This window comes from Zalophus californianus, chromosome 10 (genome assembly GCF_009762305.2).
Source record: "Zalophus californianus isolate mZalCal1 chromosome 10, mZalCal1.pri.v2, whole genome shotgun sequence".
NCBI lineage: Eukaryota > Metazoa > Chordata > Mammalia > Carnivora > Otariidae > Zalophus > Zalophus californianus.
Genome location: NC_045604.1, coordinates 28,224,397 through 28,250,009, shown reverse-complemented (window position 1 = coordinate 28,250,009; position 25,613 = coordinate 28,224,397). Strand labels below are relative to the sequence as shown.

Genomic DNA, 25,613 nt, shown 5'->3' with positions numbered 1-25,613 from the left:
GAGGAGGGAGGGAGAGAAGTAGAGGGGAGAGAGAGGGGATGGAGGAGGGAGAGAGAGAGAGGGGAGGGGAGAGTGGCGGGGGTGGGGGGAGAAGTAGAGAGAGGAGAGAGAGGGGATGGAGGGAGGGAGAGAGAGAGAGAGAGGGAGAAAGTGTGCCCCAGCCACCTCTTCCCTCACAAGCCTCTTTCCTCACAGCGGCCCCCCTCCCCTCAGAGAGCTGCGTGAGGCTTGAGCCTTGGTGCCTTTCCTGCCTAGACCGCCACCTTACCTATGTTAGGCCAGTTTGGCTCATCTAGAAAGACTCCTGTTGGGCCTCCGTTGCTTTTCACCAGACCCAGATCTGGGAAACGGGGGTTGAGAGTTGAAGGACTTGCTTCCCCTCCATGTCCCCAAGAAGCTGGGCAAGGGATTTTCCCCAGACTACCTACGCCTGGTTTGAGCCCCAAATCTCTGGGAGACTGGTTTGGGGTTCCTAGCTCATGTCACCTTGGTGATGCCTGAGTCTCAAAAAGGGCAGCTTCTTCCTGAAGCCCTTCCGAAGCCTTGGCCGGAGGCCACCGAGGGGTGGGGTGGAGTGAGTACCTCTCGGGCCCCATCCCTGAGGGACTCTCCCTGGGTTGTCCTCTTTACACTGTATTGAGTGGTCTTCTGTTGACATTGACTGTGTTTACTCTCCACCTGGCTGGACAGCACCCATGCCTGGCCCAGAGTCGGGCTTCCATTGGTGTTGATGAAATGAATTGGACTGACCTAGGGAGGAGAGACTTGTGAGCTGTTTTAGAGTGGGTACTTCCTGCCTGGCTCATGGGAGAAGGATGCTAGGCTCTAGGAGCCCAGGGAGATCCTCTGAGCCATTCTTCTCCAGGAGGTGGAGCCTACTGCCCTCGTCCTGTCAAGAGACTGGATGTCAGGAAGTGGGTCTCATGTGCAGCAGATCCCAGAACAGGTGGCAAGGAGGACGCTCAGACTTTCTCAGTTTTCTTGCCTTTAAAACGGGGACATTGGGATACCCTTTCCAACATTTTTAACTGCAGAAACTTAAAACACAAACACCTCGTGCAGAAGTCATGATATATAAACAGATGAGGGAGGATTTCTCTGGTTACAGTGGATGAGGGGGGTGGATAGACCCCAGGCTGTCTTTTGCCCATCCACCCCAGTGACCCCCAAGGCCCCTCCACAGAACCAAAGGAAGGACCTTTGTCAGCCACTGGTGGATCACCTCTCTGGAACCTTCCAGCTATTAGCGCTCATGGTTCCTGCCCCCAAATGCTTTTTAAACCAGAGAGATATTCCTCAGCAGTGCTTCACGGGTGACCAAGGGAGGAGTCCTGAGGGCTGGGCTTCCCCTAGATGAATGGCTGCACATTAGAGTCACCTGGGAGCTTGCCTAAAATCCCTTGCCTAGAGATTTGGCCCCAGAGATTAATCAGGCTGCAGTGTGGCCTGGACCCTGGGGTTTAAAAAAAAAAAAATCTTCCCAGGTGATTCTAATATGTAGCCAGGTTTGAGACCCACTGCATTGGACAGACTCTGGCTCACCAGGCAGAATCAGGGCCAGTGAGAGAGGCAGGCAAATGTGGTCACAAAAGCAGTGGCCTAGAAGATAAGACTTGGGCCTTAGGCCTGATTTGGCCTTTAGTTTGCTTTGTAACTGAGGGTAGGTCACCTCCCCTTCCTGAACCCCCATCTCCTCATTTGGGAAACAAAGGGGTTCTTCCCTTCTAAAGGTGCTTCCAGCTTTGATGACCCAATTGTGTTTCAGTAAAGGAGTGAAGGCTGGGAAAGGAGGCCAGGAACAGCAAGGGAGACAGCGCCAGGCCCAAAGCCAACCGCCATGCTGACCTTCAGCTTAGTGGGTTTTGATGCCATGAAAGCAAGGACTTTCTTGACGAACAGACCGACTACCTGGCATGGGATAACTTCCCTGGCACTGGAAGGATGACTGTGCCCTGCGAAGGTGCTACAGCATCTGTGTTGGCAGGGAGGTACAATTCGGAGACCTTAAAGATCTTTCCAGATCTGGGATTTGACAGAACAAAGGGTAGGGGGATCTGAGCAGGTGATGGGGGTAGAGATGCATTGCGATGCTCAGGGGAGGTGGGGTTCTGCCCACAGAGTGACTAGATGCAGCTTCTGGGGCCCCTGGAGGCGTGGGGGCCTGTGAGGTGGCCTGAGCAGCCTGTGGCCCCTCCTGTTTGCCCAACCATCATTTCTCCATCTCCTTGCTCCAAGCATCCTGCGGCCTCTGGGCGAGAATCAAGGCAGCCTGCTGAGATCCCCAAGTGAAGTTCCCACTCTTTAGATGCTGGAGGTCGACACATCTAGAAGGATAGAAGTACTAAGCAGGGCGGAGGGCAGGAAATGTCTTGGGTCCCTGAATATTTTAACTGAGTGAGGGTTTATTTTTGCAACCTCTGGTAGCCTCTTCCTTTGAAAGATGAGAAAATTGAAGCCCAGAGAGGGGAAGTGACCTACTCAAGTCATCCAGCACTGATAAAACGATGTCAGAATTGTAAGGCCGCTTGCCGTGCTACTGAGCGCTTCTGTTGCCTGAGATACTGCAACACATGCTGTGCTTTACGGGGGTTATTTAATTTAATCCATTTAATCAGTGCGTAAGGTCATTATCATCATCCCCAGTTTACAGATGAGGAAACTGAGGCCCACAGAGTTGAAGTAGGAGCTTGCAGCTATTGTATCGCTGGACAGAGGCAGAGCTTAGGACCCAAATCCAGGCTGGCTGACTTCAGAGCCTGTTGTGTGACTGCTACACTCTAAAGAAGTCTGGGAGGCTCAGGTTTAAATTCTACCTTTTTTTTAAGGTTGATTTTTAATTAATTAATTATTTTAAAGCAGGTTGGGGGAAGCATCAGAGGCACGGGGTGGGGGTCGCAGTGAGGAGCCCAAGTTGGGACTTGATCTCACGACTCTGAGATCACGACCTGAGCCGAAATCAAGAATCAGTCGCCTGCCTAACCTACTGAGCCACCCAGATGCCCCTAAATTCTACCTTTGAAGCAAAATTGTAATTGAAAGGCCCCATCCTGGGCTGTGTGGAGCCTGGCTTGGAGGGGTCTGGGGAGTGTACTCCTTCAGGGGCACAAAGTATGAGCAGGAAGAGACCCTGGGCACTGCATCTGCCTGCAGCCTGGCCCTTCCCTTCGTGCTGTGCTCAGCCAGCCTTGGGGCCAGGGGCAGGGAGGACCCCGATCCCAAGGCCCCAGTTCTCTGCAGTCCTCAGGGTCTGGCTCTCTTCCCCCTTCCTCAGCTTGCCCTGCAACAGGGGCTCCTCTCAGTCTCCAGGCCAGGCCCACAGTGAGGCCAACGCTCTTTTGTTCTTGTGGTGCTGTGGTTTGGTTCATGTTTGGGATTCTTACATATCTATAAAAGGAGTTTAGGAGAGGTAACAGGGGTGGCTCTGACGAGGACAGTCACATAGGAGACGTGGGTAACTACTCAGGTGCATTATCTTCCCACTCTGCATTTTCATGGCTAGGTGTTTGGATGCTGGGAATAAACCCTCTGGGGTAAGCTTGAGTCAATACATATAAAGCTCTATGACCAGACACATCAGCTGCTACTATTTTTCAACTTAAAGACTAGGAAAGGAGCTACTCTTCCTGAAGCACGGTGATCTTCCCTGAGTGATCCCGAGCAAGAGGCATATCTCTGCTGAGCCTTCCCTTCTGAAAGATTGACAAGTCCATACCTGGCACTCAGTAGGACTCACTGAGTGCTCATCCCCTCCAGGTTCCTGAGACACCTGGCCTATCAGGATGCACCCCTCGCCTCTGGGGCCGTGTGTGGCCCCGGGGGCTGTCGGATGGGGTGCTGTGCAGGCAGGCTGGGTTGGGACAGGGCCCATTCACTCTGCCTAGGGTACCGGGCAGCTTCCTTCCTGGTTCCCCAGCTATTCTCTGGACCCCAGAGCACCCACAGTCCGTGTGCCCTCCTCCTCCCCATTTCTGGTGTCCAGCTCTCCAGGCCTACAGGTAAAGAATGTCCGGATGGCAGTGCCACCCAGGGGCTTTCCTATCCTTTCTTCACTCCCTCCCTCCCACAGATCCAGGTGAGCAGGATCCTTGCTCAGGGCCCCGCGTCTTAGAGTCTCTGTGCCTTGGGGTACCTTTCTCAAACATGTTTAAGGCCAGCTGTAATGCCTGGGGTCAGCAGAGCCACCCGGAGGGACCGCCCAGGCCTCCTGTCTCCTCTCTGTGTGCTCTCTGACCCTCTGCCCTGCAGGTCAGGTTTCCCAGGTGCGCAGAAGAGCTCCACCTATGGGATGGTCCTGGGGTCCTGTGGCCGAGCCAGTTCCAGAAGAGCAGCCTACCGAGTGGATCGTGTCCGCTGGCTGGCATGTTATTTCTTCTGTGGGACCGTGTGAGATGGGGCCATCAGAATAGTGCTGACATGCTGATCTGGGGTGCCTCAGATTGTTTCTATAGACATGGATTCCACAAAAACATATTTGCCTGGGGCTCTGCCTCCCAAGGGGCGGTCTTGCCCTCATCCACATCTCCCCTTCCCCAAAGACACCTCCAGCCTTTCAGTTGCCTGGGGAGAACATTTCCCAGTGTCCTTCCTGACCAAACTGTGACAGAATTGCAAGTGTTCTAACTTCCAGCTCATCTCGCTTCCCCAAGATGTCTTCTCTGCTTTTTCTCCATGGTCCTCTTCAGCCCTGCCTCATCCCAGAAGCCCTTCTGAGCCCTCTGCAGCCCCAGGCACAGCCCACAATTCCTCGGCAGCCTCTGAACCCCCACTAACAGGGCAGGGCGCTGGATCGGGACTCTCTGGGGCTCGGAAGCTGGGGCAAGAGGGAGGGGTCTGGTGTGGGTCAGGGGTCGAGGGAGGAACCCCCCAGCTGTGCATGCTGTGTGGGTTCTCCAAGCCCTTCCCTCCCCTTACAGGATGCTGCAGAACAACCAGCTGGGAGGAATCCCCGCAGCGGCCCTGTGGGAGCTGCCGAGCCTGCAGTCTCTGTGAGTCACTGGAGGGCTGGGCTGGGGAGCCAGCTTCCTGGGGCCTGACTCACAGCCCCAGGCCCCCTGCCTCGGCTTCCCCTCCTTTCTGCGGGCCCCCCTTTCTCACTCCATGTTCCAGACAGCATGCCGCTCCAGGCTTTGGTTTTTTTCGGGGTTTTTTGTTGTCGTCAGTGTGTGTATGTGTACACTTGCGTGTGTATTCGGGAAGGAAGGCCCTGAGCCCCCACCGGAGGACTGTGGGAATGGGACCTCCCTAGGTGGGGCCACCGGGGCAGCGGTCCTGGGGTGTCTGGCGTTCTGCCACAGAGCCTGGGGGGGAGGTTGGAGACTGCCACCCCAGAGAAGTGTCAGGAACGGGCTATCTCCCCCACCTAGCTTGCTCTAGCCCCCAGGGCTTGCGGGGGGCGGCGCTAGGCCCAGACACCCATTTCCCCTACTTGTGGGTGGGACTGCATTCAGGGACTCACTGGCCACTCAGGAGAGAGCCATCTCTTCAAGGAGCCCTGCAGTTCCTCTCTCACCCAGTAGGGGCTTCATGGAGGCAAGACTGAGTCTGAGGGCAGGAGCAGAAACAGGTGCTATCTAGTGATGTGAGCTCGCCAGCTGTGATCCTCTGGGCCGGGTGCTGAGTTTTATTCACACGGTGCACATCGAAGGGCCTGGGTCCTAGCAGGTGCCTAATACAGGTCTGAACCAACTGAATTTTCAAGTACATCTGCATCTGGTGGGAGAGTAAATAGATGTTTTGGGAGAAATCAAAGTTGAGAGACAGGCATGGGCATAACATTTAGCCATGGGGGAAACTGAGGCACATTAACATGCACTGTGTCAGGACGAAGGCCCCGGGCATCCTCAGCCTGTGGGTTCTGCCGTGGTCCCTGTCCAGCCAGTGGTTGTGTCTGATTCTAAACTGTCCAGATTCTCCTCAGGTAGAAGGATGAAGGAGGTAGCAAGGTGGCTTTCCTTCTCATAACCCATATTCAGGCCCCACTGCACCATAAATAGAGGGGTCCAGCCGTGGGGGCCCTGGCCAGCTATCTGTGCCACACCCACACATGGTCAGGACTTTCCTCCCCTACCCCTGCCCTGGCCGTCTCCTACCCTCCTGCTTCTGTGTCTGCACCCCAGCGCCCCCCCAGCTGCCCTATTGGCCCGCCCCTGCCTCCACTCACTCTCTCACCTTCCCACCCTCCGTCCCAACAAATGCTGGGCCTCTGGCCCCAGACACCTTTTCTCCCTCCATCCAGGTTACCGCTGAACTGGGCAGGTAACCCAGCATTTCCCTAGAGGCCAACATCAGAAGATCAAAGGCCAGCAAATCCTGTGCTTGATCTCCACCCCCCAGCACAGACTAAACATTTGCTTAGGGCACCAGCAAAGCAGGGGCAGCCAAAAATGGAGGGGTGCGTGTGTGCAGAAATTGACATTTCATCCAAAGCGTCAAAGAGGTATTCATTGGGGAAAAAAATTAGAATTTTGCTGGGTTTCACACTTATTTTAAGGTTAAGTTTTGTTTGTTTTAATTGTGAATCACATCTTTTGTCTGCTTAGGGGTTCCAAAGGTCTTGTTTTTCAGACCAGGCATGATGCTTTGGGGCTATCAGGCAGTTTCTTCTGCACTTTCTGAAAAATGGGCAGCCCCTGTGGCTGGGGAAACTAGGTAACTGGCTTCCACCTGCAGCCCTATTACTCTCCATGGTCTGGGTGGGTCAGGGCAGGGGACAGAGGCCCAGTCCCCCACTCCCGCAGTGTTAAGGCAGATGAATAGATTTTGCCTCTTGCAATCGTGTGAGGAGCGCACTGTCCTATGAAGCAGAAAACTTGGCTTCAAGTCCTGGCTCTGATCCCGACTATCGTGTCACTAACCCTCTCTGTGCCTCAGTTTTTCCACCTTAAATTTGGGGGTAATTATCTTCCTTGCCTATCTCACAGGGTTGTCAGGAAGATCAAATATATAGTAAACAGAAGAGGGATTTGTAAAAAGAAGACTCCGCACAACTGGGATGTGTGGTGATGCTATTATGTTATTATTCACTTAACTAGTCATTGATCTATTCATTTTACACATATTTTTGAGGCTTTGCTGGGGAGGCAAAACCTGACTTGCATCTTGAAGGATTAGCAAGCGTCAGTTGGGCGAAGAATCAGGGAAGGACATTCCAGGTCGAGGGAACAGCACATGCCAAGACACACAGATGAGGAACCCAGCAAATTCTAGAGACTTTACAATGAAGTGAGTCTGGCTGAACTGTGTGTGTGTTTGGGGACTGGTGGGAAGGCCAGTGGTGGAGAAAGATCTGGAATTAGTAAGAGGTAATGCCTAAAGAGTAAGCACGGACCTTGCTAGGGATTTGAACACTGGTGAGCCACAGGAGAATTTTTAGCAGGAGAGCAGTGTGGTTGAGTTTGCATCACTGAAAGATTACTTGGGCAGTAGTTATGGAGGACAGCCTGGAGATGTGGAGCCAGTAAGGGGCTGGTGAACCAAGGGAGCCTAATGGCAGCTGAAGAAAGGGAGGCATAATAAGATAAAAGAAAGTGCTGGACTCTAGAAATATCAAGATGACATGTCATCAGGACTCTGGATCGGATGTCCTGGGTCAGCTCCTTCACTTACTACCTGTAGGACCGTGAGCAGATTAGTTACCCTCTCTGCTTTCGCTTCTTTATTGGTAAAAGGGAGGTGGTGTCTGTGTACCTCAATAGGATAGAATGAAATGAGCTAATATACATAAAAACACAGTACCTTTTGTTGCTACTACTACAGTTATTTCTAGTAGTCATGGTATGGACTGGAGGTGGGAGTTGAAGGGGAAGAGGAGTCAAGTTGCTGGGCATGTCTCTGGCTTCCACGTCTGGGTGGACAGAGAGGCTGGTCGCGGAGAGCCTGGCACATGGTGAGATCACAGTAAGAATGTAAGTAAGTAGTGATCCCCAGAGGATGAGTGCTCTGGGGAGGGGCACAGGGAAAGGGGAGACACTGATGTCCCTTTGGACCTCTTGAGTTTGAGGTACCTATGGGTAGGGTGACCAAGCATCTCAGACAAACTGGAAAGGGGGTCACCCCACCTGTAGGACATCTGTGTGTGTGTGTGTGTATGTGTGTGTGTTAGGGAGAAGAGGGGGAGTGCATAACCCAACTCAAATGTTCTATTTGGTTGGTGTTATTTCCTGAGCTTTTGGAAGCTGGGGACCTCTAAATGAGGCTCTGTCCTACTAATTCAGGTTCCTCCATCTCAGGCAGAGACAGTAAAACCAGCCCAGGTTTGCTAGGCTGAAAGGGGACGGTGGGAGCAAATGACAATTTTGGGAACCCCTCTGTGTGTCAGCGCTACGTGAGATGTTTTATGTGTGTGATCTGACTTCATTCTCACAAAAACCCCTTCATGATCGCCTTCTCTGTTGGCAGATGAGGAAATAGAGGCCCAGGTAAGTTCAGGGACTATTCCAAGGTCAGAGCTAGTGAGTGGGGAACGCAGGGCTATACCCCAGTGTTGTTGCCGTGCCCTTTCCATCATGGCTGCAAGGGAAGTCACTTTTGGTGGCTATCACGGGGTGGCCCTCCCTCCTTCCTGACAAATACCAATAAATAGAAATTCCCTCCTTCCTGTAGGAAGCCAGTGGGTCAGGGAGGCAGTATATAGGAGACACATCCCTGCCCATGTCTCTCCTGGGGGTGGTATGTCCTCTCCAGAGCAGGCCAGACCCACCCAGGGGCTCAGGTCCCTAGGAAAGGCTGTTCTTTGCCTCTAAAAGGCAAGGTCCCTTCACTGACTCCTGTGGACATTCCTGGAACCTCAGCAAAGGTTCAGTCTCCTGTGGTTCACCTTCTACCAGCTAGAACCAGACACTGGGGAATAGAAAGTAGGTTTGGATTGATCAGGAGTGGGGTCAGGTTTAGGGGATGGGGCCCTCGGTGACCAGTCGGACATGGTACATAGGCTGTTTGGCTTGGCACCTGGGTGGGTAGCACCCAGCTCTACAATACAGCCTCCCTGGATACACTTGCTTCTTCTCCGACCAATGTGGGAGGGAGAGGATGCAATGCCAGATGTGTCACTCCAGGTTTGAGCCGAGGCCAAGAGAAACCACGGGAAGCTAGTGGAGCCTGGGGGAAAATAGAAACTGGGTGGGGGTGAGGCAGGGCCAGGGGGAGAGTGCATGGAAAAGCAGAAAAACAGCCCAGAAAGACCTCAGGATGGGGCTGGGGTGGGGCCCGGGAAGCGCAGGCTGGCTGGTCCCTGGAGAAGAATCAGAAAAGCACAGTGGCAGGAATAAAGGGGAGAAAACAGGAAAACAGCCCAATCCTGGACACCCTACGGGGAGAAAAGCATAATTGCAAAGGATAGCCACATGAAACCGGCCAACATTGTGCTGAGCAGGGGAAATTAATCAAGAGTGGTGCCAGACTCCAAACTGAAACCCAAGTTAGAACCACCACAACTCTCTCAGCGCAAGCCAGCCGATCTAAAACACATTGGCTGCCTGCTGCAGAGGGGAAAGAGTTGGAGAAGTCCGGGATGGAGAAGGGTGTGTGTGTGTGTGGGGGGGTGTACCTGTGTGCATGGGAACACAGCTGGGCTCAGGGTGATGTGGGAAGGGAGTAGTGGCTCCCACTTATCACACTTCAAGATGCTAAGCACATTCATATCTCATTTAATCCTGAAATCCCATTTTGGGATAGAAGCTACTCCGAGTTTATAGACGGGGCAACTAAAGGCCAGAGAAGTTAAGCAACTTGACCAAGATCCCACAGCTAGGATGTAACTGAACTGGCATTCTATTTTAGCTCTAATTCCAAAGTACCATGTTCTCTCTCTCTTTTTTTTTTTTTTTTTGAGAGAGAGAGAGAATGTGCATGCGCAAGGGGAAAGGGCGGCGGGGGCGGGGGCAAAGAGGGGGGAAGAGAGAATCTTAAGCAGGCTCCATGGCCAGCATGGAGCCCATTGGGGCTCGAGTTTATCACCCTGAGATCATGACCTGAGCTGGAATCAAGAATCTGATGCTTAACCGACTGAGCCACCCAGGTGTCCCCAAAGTACCATGTTCTTAACCTCTATCTCTTAACACCTCTTCTAAGACACAGTGCCTTAGGATCCAAAGATCTGGATTTAAGTCTTGGCTCTGTCACTAACTAGCAGTGAGGCCATGGGCAAGTCTCCCCTTTCTGAGCCCAAGGTTCTCTATCTCTAAAGTGGGAGGGTTAAATGAGATGATTGGCAGACAGGTGTCCCAAGAGAAAGGACGTCATGCTCCAGAGATAGAAGAACGTCCTAATGGGGTGACTGGCCCTGTTCCTCAGTTGCTTATGATTTCTGTGTGCTTGCTCTCTCTGGGTCTCAGTTTCTATCTCTGTGCAATGGAGAGCATCCTCCTTGAACCCTTCCAGTCTCCTGGGACTCTGTGAGGGGGATGGGGAGGAAGGACTCAAACCTCTTCAGGAGAAAATGGCTAAACCATTCTGGCCAGTGCCAGAGGCCAGTTCTATGAGGACAAGGATCAGAAAAGATGAAAACAAGGGGCTTCTGAGCAGGTCCCCCTCATTCCATATGTCTGACCCCCCCTCCAAGGGACAGTTGTTCCCCCAGATGGATGACCACAGCCAGACTAATAATAACCAGCCCTTAGATGGCACTTTCCATGTGTGAGGTGTTCGTCCTTCTTACCTCTCTTACTCCTTGCAGTACTTCTCTGGGATGCTTTCTACTAGTAGTTTCAGTGCCCCATTTTATAGATGAGCAGACCACCGAGGCACAGGGAGGGTGATGTGACTTGATGAGAGTTATTACACTGAGTACGTAGCAGAGCCATGGTCCAAAACTCAGGCAGCCTGGCCCAGAGTCCATGCACATAACTGTGGTGCTGAGTTGCCCCTCAAGGGTGTTCTGAGGCTGCTGAGTGAGCTGATGACAAGCCCTGAGGCCTGGGTCATCACTGGGGTGCTGGGGACCAAGGTGTTTCCAGAGCACCTGCCCTCAGGGCTGGCTTTGGGTAGTGCACTCTGCTGGGGGGTGCCAGAGAAGCCTGGATTGGGCTGCTGTCCTTACTCTGGCAGTTCTAGGGTTGAATGGAGCCAGTTTGGGCTGCTCTCACCAAGTACCATAGACTGCGTGGCTCGTAACCAGCAAAAAGTTATCTCTAACAGTTTTGGAAGCTGGAAGTCCGAGATCAGCTTGCCAACATGGTTGAGTAGGAGGATGAGGGTCCTCTCCTGAGTTGCTGACTGCTGACTTCTGGTTGCACCCTCATGTCTGGAAGAGCAGAGACAGGAAGCAGGCTCTGTCCTGACTCTCACAGGGGCACTAATCCCATTCACATGGGCTCCACCCTTGTGACCTCAGCTAATCCTAATCACCTCCCCAAGGCCTCACCTCCCAAATCCATCACACTTCAGTCCATAACTAGGAGAGAGTATTGGTTGCCTGGGGAGCTAGGGCTGCTGACACTTTGGCATGAGCATTGATCCCTAAAAACCACTGGCTTTGATCATAAGCCCCAAAGACTCCTTGAGAGAGGGCCTAAGGCTGGTTGTCCCTAACCATCTACTTGTGAAGAGCATTAAGATCCTTCTAGAGGGCGCCTGGGTGGCTCAGATGGTTAAGCGTCTGCCTTTGGCTCAGGTCATGATCCCAGGGTCCTGGGATCGAGTCCCGCATCGGGCTTCCTGCTCATCGGGAGCCTGCTTCTCCCTCTGCCTCTCTCTCTCTCTCTCATGAATAAATAAATAAAATCTTTAAAAAAAAAAGATCTTTCTAGAAACTTTTCATGAGGAACAGCTTTTCTTTCTTTTTTTTTTAAGATTTATTTATTTATTTTTGGCAGAGGACACAAGTGGCGGGGAAGGACAGAGGCAGAGGGAGAGAGAGAGAAAATCTTAAACAGATTCCCTGCTGAGCAAGGAGCCCAATGTGGGGCTTGATCCCATGACCCTGAGATCATGACCTGAGCCGAAATCAAGAGTTGGACGCCTCACCTACTGAGCCACCCAGGAACCCTTGGAATAGCTTTTCTATTTGACCCTTGCAAGCAGTTGCACCAGCATTTATAGCCCATTTTACAGACTCACCTGAGGGGGAAGATACAGAGGGGAGGTGCTCTGCTCAAGATTCCCCAGTGAGTTAGAGATGGAACCAGGAGGGGAACTAAGTAGGGTCTTCTTGTGGTGGGGGCAGAAGAGCCCAACCATGACTTACCTTACCACTCACAGCCTCCCTGAAGCAAATCTTTGAAAGGCCCCAGGGGAAGGCCTGGGTGATTTCAAGAGAAAGAGCCAGTGATGCATGAGACTGGGGAATTCCCTTAAGGAGGCATTTTCTTGGCTCTCCTGAGCACCGTGAGCAGGAGGAGGACATCACTGCGGGGGACGAGGAAGGTGCCTTTGGGGGAGAGAATGGGCCAACACAGTCACGAATAGAACTTGTAGAATAGTGGTTCTCAAAGTGTGGTCCCTGGACCAGCAGCATCAGCATTACCTGTGAACCTGTCAGAAATGCAAATCCTCAGGCCCCACCCTGGACCTACTGAACCAAATCTGTGGACCAAAGAGACCTGCAGTCTGTGTTTTAAGAAGCCCCCCAGGGGATTCCATGCACACTGAAGACTAAGAATCAGTCCTGGAGAAAAGAAATCTATTTGTTTCCTTGGGCTGCCATAGCAAATTGGGTGGCTTAAAACAACAGTAATTCATTCTCTCATAGTTCTGGAGCTCAGAAGTCTGAAATCAAGGTGTCAGCAGGGCCTCTTGCAGCTTCTCTTGGTGGCCATTCCCTGTGGTCTCATCATCCAATCTCTGCCTTCCATCCTCACGTGGCCTTCTCTTCTCTTTGTGTCTCACTTTGTGTGGTTTCCTATCAGGACACTTGTCAGTAGATTCAGGGCCCACCCAGACAATCCAGATGATCTCACCTCGAGAGCCTTAACTTAATTACATTCACAAAGACCTTTTTGTCAAATAAGGTCTCCTTCACAAGTTCTGGGAGTTAGGAGGTGGACTTATCTTTTAGGGAGCCCCTCTCCAACCAGCCAGTAAGAGGGATAGTGGAGAAGGGCGAGCAAGCCTGTAGCCTCTGGGAGAACCCATGGGGTAAAGAGCTGAGAGTCGAGTCAGAGTGAGAACAGGAGGCTTACAGGGAGCAGTAGCCCGTGAGCCAGCTGTATGGGCATCTGGCAGAGTAAGGCCCAAGGCTGGCAGGCTGGGGGAGAAGAAGGCCTTGAGGTCCGGGCAGTTCTGACCCAAGTCCCATCCCGAAGATGCCCAGTCTGCCATGGAGAAGCCCCCAAGCTGCCCCGGAGCCCTTCAGTTGATCTAGTGAATCTCGTTAGTGCCACCCAAACTTGCCTTCCTGCCAGAAAGGGCCCTGAGGCCCAGCCAGGCTGTGGGGCCCAGCTGAGGGGTCCCCAGGGATGCACGAGGTGGCAGATGGCCTCCCTGGCACAGCTATTTCAGGCTCCATGATTATATGCTACTGTATTTGGATCTCCCCAAGGTTCCGGGAGTTGATTACTACATTCATCTGGAGCAGAGGCAGCTCTGAGGTAGGTGGGTGGGCGGGCACGCAGGCAGCCCCTTGCATATGATGAAGCTCCGAACATGGGTAATTTGGCTCCTGGAAATTCTAGGAGAGTGTCTGTGGTGGGCTGGGCCCTGGGATCCTGTGGAGGTTTTTTTCAGCTGTAAATGCTGGTCTGGGATAGAGTCAGCCCAAGTGGGGCCACCCAGGAGCGGCATGGTGCCTCAGCCCCATGAGGAGCACCTCAGTCCAGACTTGTGGGTCTCCCTACCTTCCTGCCCCCTGAGTCCTATGGAGCTCTTCCAGGCTTAGGCCTGAGAGATCTGAGAGAGGCAGGAGCACCCCGGGTTGGGGTGTGGGAGCTGATGACTCAGATGTGGTTTAGGTGCACATGGGCCCCAGGTAGAGCCAAGAACTGAGTGACCCCCTCCCCCATGGGGAGAAGACAGAGGCAAGTTTCCTTCCTCCTGTATTAATGCCCTCTCTGAGCAGCTGACATCAGGGCAGAGCCCTGGCCTGGGTTCTGCGTATGTCCGGAGGAAAGAGGAGATCTAGCCACTGGTGTCCATCCATCCGTCCTTCCATCCTTCCATCCTTCCATCCATTGGTTTGTTTGTTCAAGCTTTGGTCAGTGCCCGGAATGCCTGGCAGAAAAGTTACTGAGATCAATCATAAAACAAGGGCCTGCCTTTCAGCAGCTCGTGGTTTGATGTGGGAATATCACACATACCCAGACACCCATCTTCACTCCGCCCCTCCCATACACTATGGTCTTTTAAGCTTCCAAGACAGAAAGTTGGTGCAGGTGAACATGATATAAAATTAGTGTATAAGAGCAAAATGGGAGTTGGCCAAAATGATGAAAACCAGGTGAAGCCCAGTAGGGGTGTGATAAGAATCCTACTGGTGGCTAGTGTTCGTTAAATGCTTACTATGGTACCCGGCCCGAGGCTAATGCTTAGCAGATACCACCTTTTTTCCTTATGACAAATCTCTGTAGGAGGTACCACGATTTCCATTTTACAGAAGAGAAAACTAAGGTTTGGGGAGTTGATCATAGAATTGATAAATGGTTCACCTGAATTCCAAGCCTGTGCGTGCCTGTACTACCATCCTAGACTATGCAGATGAGGTCTGTAGCTGGGAGGGACCCCAGAGGTCTGGTTCCCACAGTTGTCTGCCTCACAACACTTAGGGAAGCTTACAAAGTGCAGGTGACCAGGCCGTTTCTCAGACCACCTGACTAGGAATCTTGAAGGCTGAGGCCCAGGCTGCCAGATGTGAGAAAGAGTCCTCCCAGGTAGTACCTGAGGCAGAGCCAGGTTTGGGAACCATTGTTTGGACCCTGGCTACTCCAGGTGTGGCTCACAGGCCAGCAACCCTGGTGTCGTGGAGCCATGGGAGCATGTTAGCTGTGCCCACTCTCAAGCTCCAGGGATTCTGAATCCCCTCTTTAAGAAGACCCACCCTTTTACCTTCCAGGCTTACTGGTATGCCGTTACAATTTGAGAAGCACTGTTCTTTCGTCCAGGAACTTCTGGGCGCACCCTGCCCCTCTCCCAACCTCAGTGAAGAGGGGCCACAGTCATTCCCAGCAGTCCATGTCCATTCACCCCTGCCCTCATCCCCTAGGCCCTAAGGCCTTTCTATGCAAAGTCCTCAAGCCTTAAAACCCCTTCTTTTGTCCCCTGCCATCACTTGCACAAGTAGGGTGGTAATGAGAGGTTTGGATTGGTTTGGTTGTGGACCCACCTAGAGGCAGTGAGCTGTACCAGATGATCTCTTGGAGGGTGCAGGTGGAGACACAATGGTTAGACTTTGGGAAGAACTTCCCAGCTCCCTAAAACCACAGGGTGGGGGAAAGCCTAGAGCACTTTCTTCTGAAAGTCCTCTGGAATCATACTCCCCACATCTGGCCTGGGAGCAGGAAGGGGTTTGACCCCATCTCACTCCAATCCACTCTCGACATTTTCTGGGAGCTCACAACATCTAGTCAAAAGTCTGTGCCTCGGAAGCCTTAGAGTAGTCCAGCGTGGAGGTAAGAGAAGGCTCAGATCACAGCCAGGAAGAGGTGGAGAGAGCGCCTGTGTGCCTGCAGCCAGCCTTCCCTGGCTGCACCCCTGCCACCGGCCACCTGCTCTCCTGCTCCCCGCTCCCCAGCCTGCCGCCATCCGCCATCCCGGTGAGAAAAGACTGTCAGGGGCTGGGAAAGTGTGGTCTTTTCCGAGAGTCTATGAGTAATTTTCCACCCGTTTTTGAGCCTTTGGAGCCAGGGTGGCTGCCAGCCGCTTGCTGAAGTGTGGAAATCCACACACCAACCGGAAAAGGCTTTGAACACGCTGGGCTCCTGCTCTGGCCACCGACAGAGGCTGCGTGGGTGGAGGCTGCCCACCCCAGACCACAGGACCTTAGAATACCCAGCTGGAAGGCGCTGCAGGGGTTACCCAGTCCAAGTGCCTCTTCCACAGGTGAGGAAGCCAGGCAGCAGAGAGGGGAAGCAACTCTCCCAGGGTTACCCATGGAGTCAGTGGCGGGGCTGCAGCTAGCTGGGACCCAGGTCAGGCCAGCAGATGCTTTTTGGCTCTGAAAGGGGACGATCTATTTATAAGCCTCTGTGACCTCTTCCACCAGATAGCTCTAAGAGCAGTTTTTCTGGAATATGACCCCCTGGGGACTCTCTCATCAAGGTGGCTTCTCTTCTCTTACTAGTCCTAACACCTGCTTTTGGACTTGGGGCCAATTCCTTCCCTTGTCACCCTAAAATAAAACAACTCCAACAACGAGCTGGTCAGGAGGACCTTCGGGACCTTGGAGGGGCCTGGGTGCTAGGGAGGGAGGAGAGAAGGCCCACAGTGCTTGGCAGGGGCATGCTGCTCTGGGGTGGTGGCCGTTGAAAGGATGCTGAGCCTTGGGAGCCCTGGCAGGCCCTGGAGTGGAGGTCACTTCTGTCCCTTGGAAGCAATCTCTTCCCTGAGGAAGGAGGGCAAGCTTGGCCATCCCAGCTCTCTCCCCTCTCCCCATGTATCCTAGAAGAAATGGACTCTTTCTCCGGGGGCTTTTTCAGGGTGTCCTGCCCTGATCACCTTGCAAGTGGGGAAGGCAGCACCTTTGTGGGGCTGGAGGCAACAGAGGACCATCCAGCAGAGGTGACCTTGGCCACATGCCTCTCCTCAGTGTCAAGGCAACAGTATGGGACAAGACTGAGGGAAGAGAAGGCGAGAAGGCAGGAGACGGAAGGGAGGGAAAGAGGGAAGGGACTTGACCGGAGTATCTCCCATGTGCCAGACATCACACCAGGTGCCGTCAGCGGCCGGCCCTCCCGTACCACCAGGACTCTGCCCCAGGCCCCTTCCAGCTGCAGCTCTCTCTCTTCTCCCCGCCTTCCAGTCCACACCAGTTGCCTCCACTTTGTCACCTTCAGTCCACCTTCCATGGGCCTCTCAGACCATCAGAATGGTTCTTGCCGAGGTCACTGGACCTTTGCTGAGTGCCACAGGCTCTTTCCATAACTTATGTGATCTTCTAGCAGCATGTGCTAGTGTTGACCATTCTCCTCTTAAGTCCTCTCTTCCCGTGGCTTGTGTGCACAAAACTTGGTCTCCTGCTCCTTCCCTACCCCTCTGGCCACTCCTCAATTTCTTCACAGACGTCTCTGTGACGTGCCCACCCTATAAATGGCAGAATTTCGGGGGGGGTGGTGGTGACTCTTTCCTTGTTCCTCTGTTCTTTGTGCTTCTCATTTTGTCCCCAGGCAGTTTCTTATCTGCCTGTGGGCGCAGTTACCCCCACACTGATAGCCTCGGGTCGGCCTCTCCAGCCTAGACTGGCATGTGAGTTGCCCACTGAAATCTCCACTTGGATGAGCCAAAGGTACCTCAAACAGAACATTTCCCCAAATGTTCATCATCTTCCCTCCCATGGATACTCCTTCGCCAGCATTCTTTGTCCCAAGAAATGGCACCACCGTGCATTTCGTTCCCTTATCCAGGGACTTGGCAGTCCTCCTTGACTCTCACCACTCCCACATCTCATCGGTCAAGTCCCGGTGACTGTACATCCGGACTGCTTGGTAATAAATCCTCCTGCCTTTCCTCCCCTGCACACTATCATCTGCCCGCCACCATCCCTTGCCTGGCTTTCTGCAGTAGCCTCTGAATGGTCCCCTGCTTCCATTCCAGAGTTACCTTAATCTGTCCCCCATGTTGCAGTTATGTGGGTCTTAAAACCCAAACCTGATCATGGCATTCCTCTACTTAAAATTCTCCAGGGGCTCCCGATTGCTGCAAGATGAAGCTCACACTCCTTGGCTCAGCTACAAAGTGCCACCTGGCTCTTGCCTTCCTCCCCCTAGTTCACTGGCTGCCTTTGCTGGAGCCGGAGGGAGCGACTCACAGCTCTCCTGGGCCTACAGCCCGTGTTCCTGGAACACGCGCTCCTATTTCTCCTTCTGCTCACCGACACGAGTCCCACTCATCCATTAGGCCTTAGCTTAAATGTCTCCTCCTGCGGGAGGCCTTTTCTGACCCCCCATCCATCCAGGTGCCCCTGCGATGCACTCACAGAGCAGCCTGCAATTCTATTCCCTTCCTGTTTCATTGTCGACATTTCCTTCTCTACTCTGAGTTCCGTGAGGGTAGAGACTGCATCCTTTTTTTTTATTCAGGATTCCCCACACCTAGGACAGTGCCTGGCGCGTAGTAGGTGCCCGGTCTTTGCTGGTGAGTTGTACAAATGAATGAATGAGGAGACAGGGTCAGAGAGGTGAAGTAATTTGCTCAGTAACAAAATTTGTGTGACCAAGGGCTGGGATTTAAGCTTGGGTGTGTCTGATTCTGATGCCCACGCTTTCCACCTCCACTCACCGCCTCCCCCTGCCTGTGGGTGCTTCCTGAGAGTATCAGAGCAGCTCTGAGCAAGGCGGGAAATCTGGGGACAAGGGCTCTTCCAGCCCTCCGCTGTCACTTTTAGGGGAGGTAGAATAGCAGACAGGGCTAAGAAAGGAGTGAGGGCATGGAAGTGACCCAAGGGGTTTAAAGTGAGAGGAACGCAGGTTACAGCCCGATACCGACAACACTGCAGCTTGGGCCGTGCGGGGGTGGGGGGGGGCTGTCTGTGCTGTGAGTTCACAGAGAGAAGGTGTGAGTGGGACTGTGCCCCCCCCCCCATCGGATGGTGTATTGTCAGGGCCTGCACTTCAGTGTGTGTATCAACCTCAATAAAACAGAAATGAGAAATAAACTTATTTTTTTAAAACCCATGTCATACCTTCCAGAGCCAAGAATAACATTATTTAGAACTACCTGCTACTTGGGGTCGATCTCCGTTCTGGCAGCCCTTGGCCCTAGTGGGGCATGGAGCTCTTAGTAAAAGCAGCAGGGGCTGGGGAAGCACCTCCTCAGGCTGACTACCTGGGGGGCACTCATAATTTCCAGAGTTCCAGCTTGGCGTGGGGGTAGGGGTGGGGATGAAGAGGAAACCCCAGATTCATCACAGCCAGGGAGTTGGGAGGCTCTGTTCCCCAGCTGGGACAGCCCCCCAGCCCATTCCCCTTTCCTTCCTGCTCTGTCAGCTACAGGAAGGAGGCTGCTAGGCCTCCTCGGGGAGCCACCAGGCCTTCTGGGCCAATGCAGCTGCCTCGGCCCCCAGCCTCAGCCCCAGCGGGCTCCCCTGGCCCCCATTAACCCGCCTCTTAGCTGCACATCTGCTAACCTGGGGCTTGAAGGGCCTTATAGTAAAAACCCCCTTGGAACATCTGGAGTGCAGGGGAGGGGCCCACCTGGAGGAGAAAGGAGGTGGGGGCAGGGAGAAGGAAAGGGACTGAATGGGAGAGCATAGTCTGGTGTGTGGGGTAGGGGAGGTGGTGGGGAGGGTGGAAGGAACTAAGTAGTCCCTGGGTTCTTAGTTCTGTTGTTTGTTGAGGCAGAATGGATCAGAGGGGGCGGGGTGAAGGGCGGGGCCCAAGGCTCCTCCCAGTCATCAGAGGGCACCACATAAGTAACCTTGCTTCTCTGATCAGGAACAACCCACAGCCCCCCAAGGACTAGCTGGGGCAGATCTTCATTTGAGTTCTGTCTGCTTTCATGTTGGTGTCCCTGCTTTCCACCTGCTCCAGCAAAGTCACTAACCCCTACCTCCCCAAACCTGTCCTCTTCTACCTCCCAAGTTTTGGCTTAAGCCCTTTCTCAGCCTAGGACACTTTTCCTCTTCCCTTTCTGTCAAGCCTTGTCTCTCTACTTCCTATATCAATGCAACATTCTTCTCCAGGAAGTCCTCCTAGACTGATTCCGTCTGACTCTGAGTCTGATGGGCACATGGGGAACACTAGGTACCAGAAGCAGGGATCCTCAGTCTTCATAACCAGGAAGGCAGGAGGGGAGGCCCTAGCAGAGCAGAGAAGGAAAGATTCAAGCAGAACTCTCTTGTCTTTGCAGGGCCTGGAGGAGAAGCTGATCAGAATTCAAATTGGTGGAGAGGGACAGGGTATGGGTACAGACAATAAATACTCTTTAGGTACCATCTAGAGATCTTGTTTCAGAACTGGGGCGGGGGCCAGGGTGTTGGGACACTCAATGGTCACCTTGCGAGTCTGGAAAGTTGTGAGAAAGGGCTCCATGCCTAGCCCAGGGCAGGTGGCTACCCTTCTTGGTTCATCTCTCTCCTTAGTTATGACCTGACAAGTGTTCTGAATCTGACTGGGCCCAAGCTGCTCTGAGTCTGGGAAGTCAGAAGGCAGAAGGAAATTAAGTCTTGGGAGCATTTGCAGGGTGCTTGGTGCTGTGCCAGGCACATGCATGGGCTCTCTCACCCGACCCCTCAATCAAAACCCTCACATATCCAGCCTGGGAACACCTTGGTACAGGTCTAGCATTCTTTGAGTCTTGGCTCAGTCTGGGGCTCTAGATTGTGGTGGCCCAGAGAATCTGTCTCCTTTCAGCTCAAAGGGTGGGTTATGATTTTAGGGTCTTTCTCTGGAAATAGCTGCTGCTTTTCTTTGGAATCCAGCTCTGCCATTTTCTAGATTAAGGATCATGGGCAAATTGTTCTGAGCCTTGGTTTCATAATCTGTAAACTGGGGATGATAAAGCAATTGTTAGGAAGATTCATGGGGTAATGCATAGATAGTGTATAGAATCTACACCAGGTATATCCTAGTGCACAATAAATGGTGGTCCTATTATTAGACTAAACTCCAGAATTGTTTCCCACAGTGTCATCATTTTGCACTAGTGAGGGGACCTGAGGAGGATGATTTGGGTGGCTCAGAGAAACCCTGGCTGGGAGGAGCTGAGCAAGACAGACTCTGGAGGCCAGTACTGTGGTCTTCCACCCCCTGCCAGGCTCTGCTGCAAAACTAGATTACCCAGAGAGGGATAGGTTCTCCCCCAACCCCTGCCCCCAGGAGTGGTCCTTTCAGGGGGTCAGTCACGCTGCAGTGAGTGAGTGTGTCTCACCCATCCCATATCCCTTTCATCATGCAGATCCACGGTGAGCACGTTCACCGGACTACCGGCCTTCAGTGAGTTTACAGTCAGGATGTACAGGGCATATTCATAAACAGTATATGTTAGAATATGGCTGGTCAGAGTGCAGTGGAAAGGGGGCAGCTAACACATGCTGGGCTCCTGCAGTGTCAGGTGCTGCGCCAAGTTCTCTGTGGCACCAAGCATCAGAGCTGAGATTTCAAATCTGTATCTAACACCTAACTCCTACTACTCTGCAGATGTGAGAAGTTTGATGACCTAGTTTCTTTTTTTTTTCTTTTTTGGTTTTATATATTTATTTTTAAAGGGCAAAATATTTAGATAATTTAAATACAAATCCAACAGAATGATGCTGTCCAAGAAAGCAATGATGCCAAAATGCATTCTCACTTCCAGATTCTCAGCAGTATTGTCTGAGGCTTCTCTCAGTAAATAAAAAGGGGGGGGGTCTGATGCATTATGCATAGATAGTTTTCTTATCTGCAGTGTAATCTACCATTTCCTGTGGACACCTGAACTTTTCCACATCCGTCTCAGGAATTTCAAACCCAAGGTCATGGTCATTTCCACGTGGTCCAGCTAAGCTGGGGTCTTTCATAAAATGAGAAGTTACCGAGAGCTTTTCTGGGTCAGTCTTGTCATGGAGGTTGGACACATAAAGAACACAGTCCTTGATTCCCTCTCACATCAAAGGGGGAGCCATCCCTATGCTGGTAGCACAGCTGTGTAGCTCCACATGGAACCTAGAGTGAGGGCAGGAGGGAGATGCTGAACGTAAAGGGCCTCTAAATACGTATGCACAGAGCTATAACTATCTTTCTCAAAGCTTTTAGGGCTTTAGAGAACCCACATCATCTGATTCTAATTGTGGCCATCAGGTCGCACGGAGTCACAGTGCTGGTAGTCCCAGCAGCCTGACAACCCAGCTTCTGAGATGAGAAGAGAGCCTCGCAGTGTGTGGGATGCCCTGTGGTTGGGACGATCAGCAGAGCTCCGTGCAAGAGACCACACTTCTGTTGGGTTTTGAAGGTGGACTAAAAGGTGGACAGGTGGAGGTCCAAGGATAGCTTTTGCTGGGAGGGGAGGAGCCTGAGCAAAAGTGTGGAGGCAGCGGATCCGAGGCATGGGAGGTGTAACGCTGGATTCAGGGAACGGCAGCTCTGCATGGGACGGGCCTAGCTCCCCTCGCTTGCAGCACCACCAGCCAGCCTGCCTGGGAGAAGACACGTAGAAAGGGCTGGATCCTTCGACGGCCAGCCAGGGACTGTCTCAGAGGTAGTGGAGGCCACTGCAGGGTTCTCACGGAGACGAACCTATGCCTTTGAGAGGGCACAGTGGACCTAGCAGAAGGGAGGCCAGTGAGGCCAGTTAGGAGGCCACTGCAGGATAGGGCCTAGGCCACAACAATGACCCTGGGCTCAAGAGGAGGGGGCGCGGCCTTGAGATTCCATTGCCGGGCCTGGTGATGGCGTGGGTAGAAGATCCAGGGAAAAGGTGAGACACAGAGGTGACACGAAGCTGTGAGTCTCCTTCCATTGCTGGCTCTCCGATCTTTCCTTCCTCAGAGCCCTTCCCCGTGCCGGCTCCGCGGAGAGCTCCCTTGCTGGCCTCCCTCATCTCAGCACTCCGGAGCCTGGGACTTAATTATACATTGACGCACTTTGTTTTTTAAAAAAACATGTTTATTTTTGTTCTGACTCATTGTAGAAAATTTAGAAAATACAAAAAATAAAAAGAAGAAAATAAAAATCACCCACAAGGCTACCACCCAGACACAATGCTTGTTAGCATTTCTGTGTATTTCTTTATGAACACACATGTTCTTATAAACAGACATGCTTCTTTTATGATACGTTAAATCTTTACAAGTTATTTGGGATCTGTTCTGTTGTTTTCTTCAAGATTGTACTACTAGAGCACCAGTGTAATTATTTTAGGTTTAAGTAGTTTTGAAAATTGAGATATAGTTCACATAGCATAAAATTCACCCTTATAAAGTGGGCAGTTTGGTGGGTTTTAGTGTATTGGCAAACTTGCGCATCTATCACACTAGTTCCAAGGCATTTTCATGACTCACTAGCAGTTTTTCCCTATTTCCCTCCCCCCAGCCCCTGACAAGTGCTAATCCACTTTCTATCTCTCTGGATTTGTCTGTTCTGGACATTTCATGTAAATGGAATCATACAATAGGTTGCTTTTTGTGTCTGGCTTCTTTCAGCATGATGTTTTCAGGACTCATCCATCTCTATATCCAGGCATGTAATCAATACTTCATTTCTTTTTGCGGCTGAAGAATATTCCATTGTATGGCTATAACACATTTTGTTTACCTGTTCATCAAGCTGATGGACACTGGGTTTTTTCCACAGTTTGGTTATCATGGATAATGCAGCTATGAACATTGTGTAGACATATGTTTTCATTTATCTTGAGTATTTAACTAGGAGTGCACTTTCTGGGTCATGTGGTAATTCTACGCACAACTTTTTGAAAAACTGCCAAGCTATTTTCTGAAATGGCTACCCATCTTACATTCCCACCAGCATGGTATGAGGATTCTGATTTTTCTACATCCTTGTCAACACCTGTTACTGTCTTTTCGATTATAGTCATCCTCGTGGGTGAGGCGGTATCTCATTGTGGTTTTGATTTACATTTCTGTAGTGACTAATGAGATTAAGTATTTTTTCACATGCCTATTGGCAATTTGTTTATCTTGTTTGGAGAAATGGCTACTCAGATCCTTGGCCCATTTTTGATTGGGTTGTCTTTTTTTTATTGTTGAGCTGTAACAGTTCTTTATATATTCTAGATACAAGTCCCTTATCAGATCTATAATTTGAAAATATTTTCTCCTGTTCTGTGGCTTGTCTTTCCATTTTCTTTTTTTTTTTTAACCTTATTTATTTTAGAGAGAGAGTGCAAGAGAGCTGGGAGGGGCAGAGGGAGAGGGAGAGAGGATATCTCAAGAAGACTCCCTGCTGAGCGAGGAGCCCAACTTGGGGCTCCATCTCACAACTCTGAGATCATGACCTGAGCTGAAATCAAGAGTCGGATGCTTGACTGGCTGAGCTACCCAGGCGCCCCTCCATTTTTTTGATAGTGTCCTTTGAAGAACAAAAGCTTTTCATTTTGACGAAGTCAAAGTTGTCTGTTTTTTCTTTTGTTTCTTATTCTTTTGGTGTCATATTTAAGAAACTATTGCCTAATCCAAAGTCAGGAAGATTTATGTCTATGTTTTCTTCTAAGAGTTTTATAGAGTTTTAGATCTTTGATCTGTTTTGAGTTAATTTTTGTATATGGTGTGAGGTAAAGGTCCAACTTTATTCTTTTGCATGTGGAAAGCCAGTTGTTCCAACACAACATTTTCATCACCCCAAAGACTATCCTTTGAAAAGACTTATTCTTTCTCCTCTTGAACTGTCTTAGCACCCTTGTTGATATTAACTGTCCATTAAAGTATGAATTTATTTTTGGACTCTCAGTTTCATTCAGTTGGTCTGTATGTCTGTCCTAATGCCAGTGCTCTACAGTCTTGATTACTGTAGCTTTGTAGTAAATTTCGAAACTGGGAAGTGTGAGTTCTCCCATGTCGTTTTGGATATTCTGGCTCACTTGCATTTCCATATGAATTTTAGGATCACATTATCAATTTCTTTTCTTTTCTTTCTTTTAGAGAGGGGGAGAGGGGAGAGGCAGAGGGAGAGGGAGAGGGAGGGAGAGAATTCCAAGCAGGCTCCTCTGCCTAGCACGGAGCCTGATGGAGGCTCAATCTCACAACCCAAGATCATGACCTAAGCTGAAACCAAGAGTCAGCCACTTAACCGACTGAGCCACCCAGGTGCCCCTCAGTTTGTCACTTCCTACAAAAAAAAAAAAAAAAAAGGACATCGGGAGTTTAATAGGGGTTGTGTTGAATCTGTAGATTAATTTGGTGAGTAGTGCCATCTAAACAATATGAAGTCTTCCAACCCATGAATATGAGATATCTTTCCATTTATTTACATATTCTTTAATTTCTTTTAACAATGTTTTATGGTTTTCAGAGTATAGATCTGGTACTTTTTGTTAAATTTATTCCTAAGTATTTTATTCTTGTTGATACTTTTGTAAGTGGAATTATCTTAATTTCATTTTTGGATTGTTCATTGTAAGTGTGTAGAAATATAATTGATTTTCATATCTTGATCTTATAACCTGCAATCTTGCTATACTCATTTATTAGTTCTAATAGCTTCTTATTAGGTATTTTCATGTTTGATAGGGGAAGTTCTAGTCTATTTTTTGGTTGTATTTTTCTCATCTATTTATTTTATGACATGAACTTTAGTTTTATTTTGCGAAGGTACCCCCCAACCCCTGCCAAAAAAAATCCCATTGGGATCTTAGTTGGAAAGACATTAAATCTGTAAGTTGAATTGTAGACAATTTACATATTTATAAAATTTATTCTCATACAGGACTTATTTTTCTCTTAATTCAAAACATCTTTTATACATCTCAATAAACTTTTTGTGTTTTTTTATTAAAGACCCATGTATTTCTTGCTAGAATTATTCCACAATATTTATTGTGTTTTTTTGTTCACAAGCTTTTTTTTTTATTTTTAAACATTTCATTTATTTGAAAGAGAG

The 25,613-nt window shown here is 50.8% G+C and overlaps 1 protein-coding gene across 1 annotated transcript in view; it reads left to right on the top strand.

The window, feature by feature from the left end:
* Positions 1–25,613, top strand: part of LGR6 (leucine rich repeat containing G protein-coupled receptor 6) — a 118,667-nt gene that overhangs the window by 33,464 nt on the left and 59,590 nt on the right. The window contains exon 4 of the mRNA XM_035721970.1: positions 4,914–4,985. Coding sequence (XP_035577863.1) covers positions 4,914–4,985 — 72 coding nt within the window. The remainder of the gene's footprint in view (positions 1–4,913; positions 4,986–25,613) is intronic.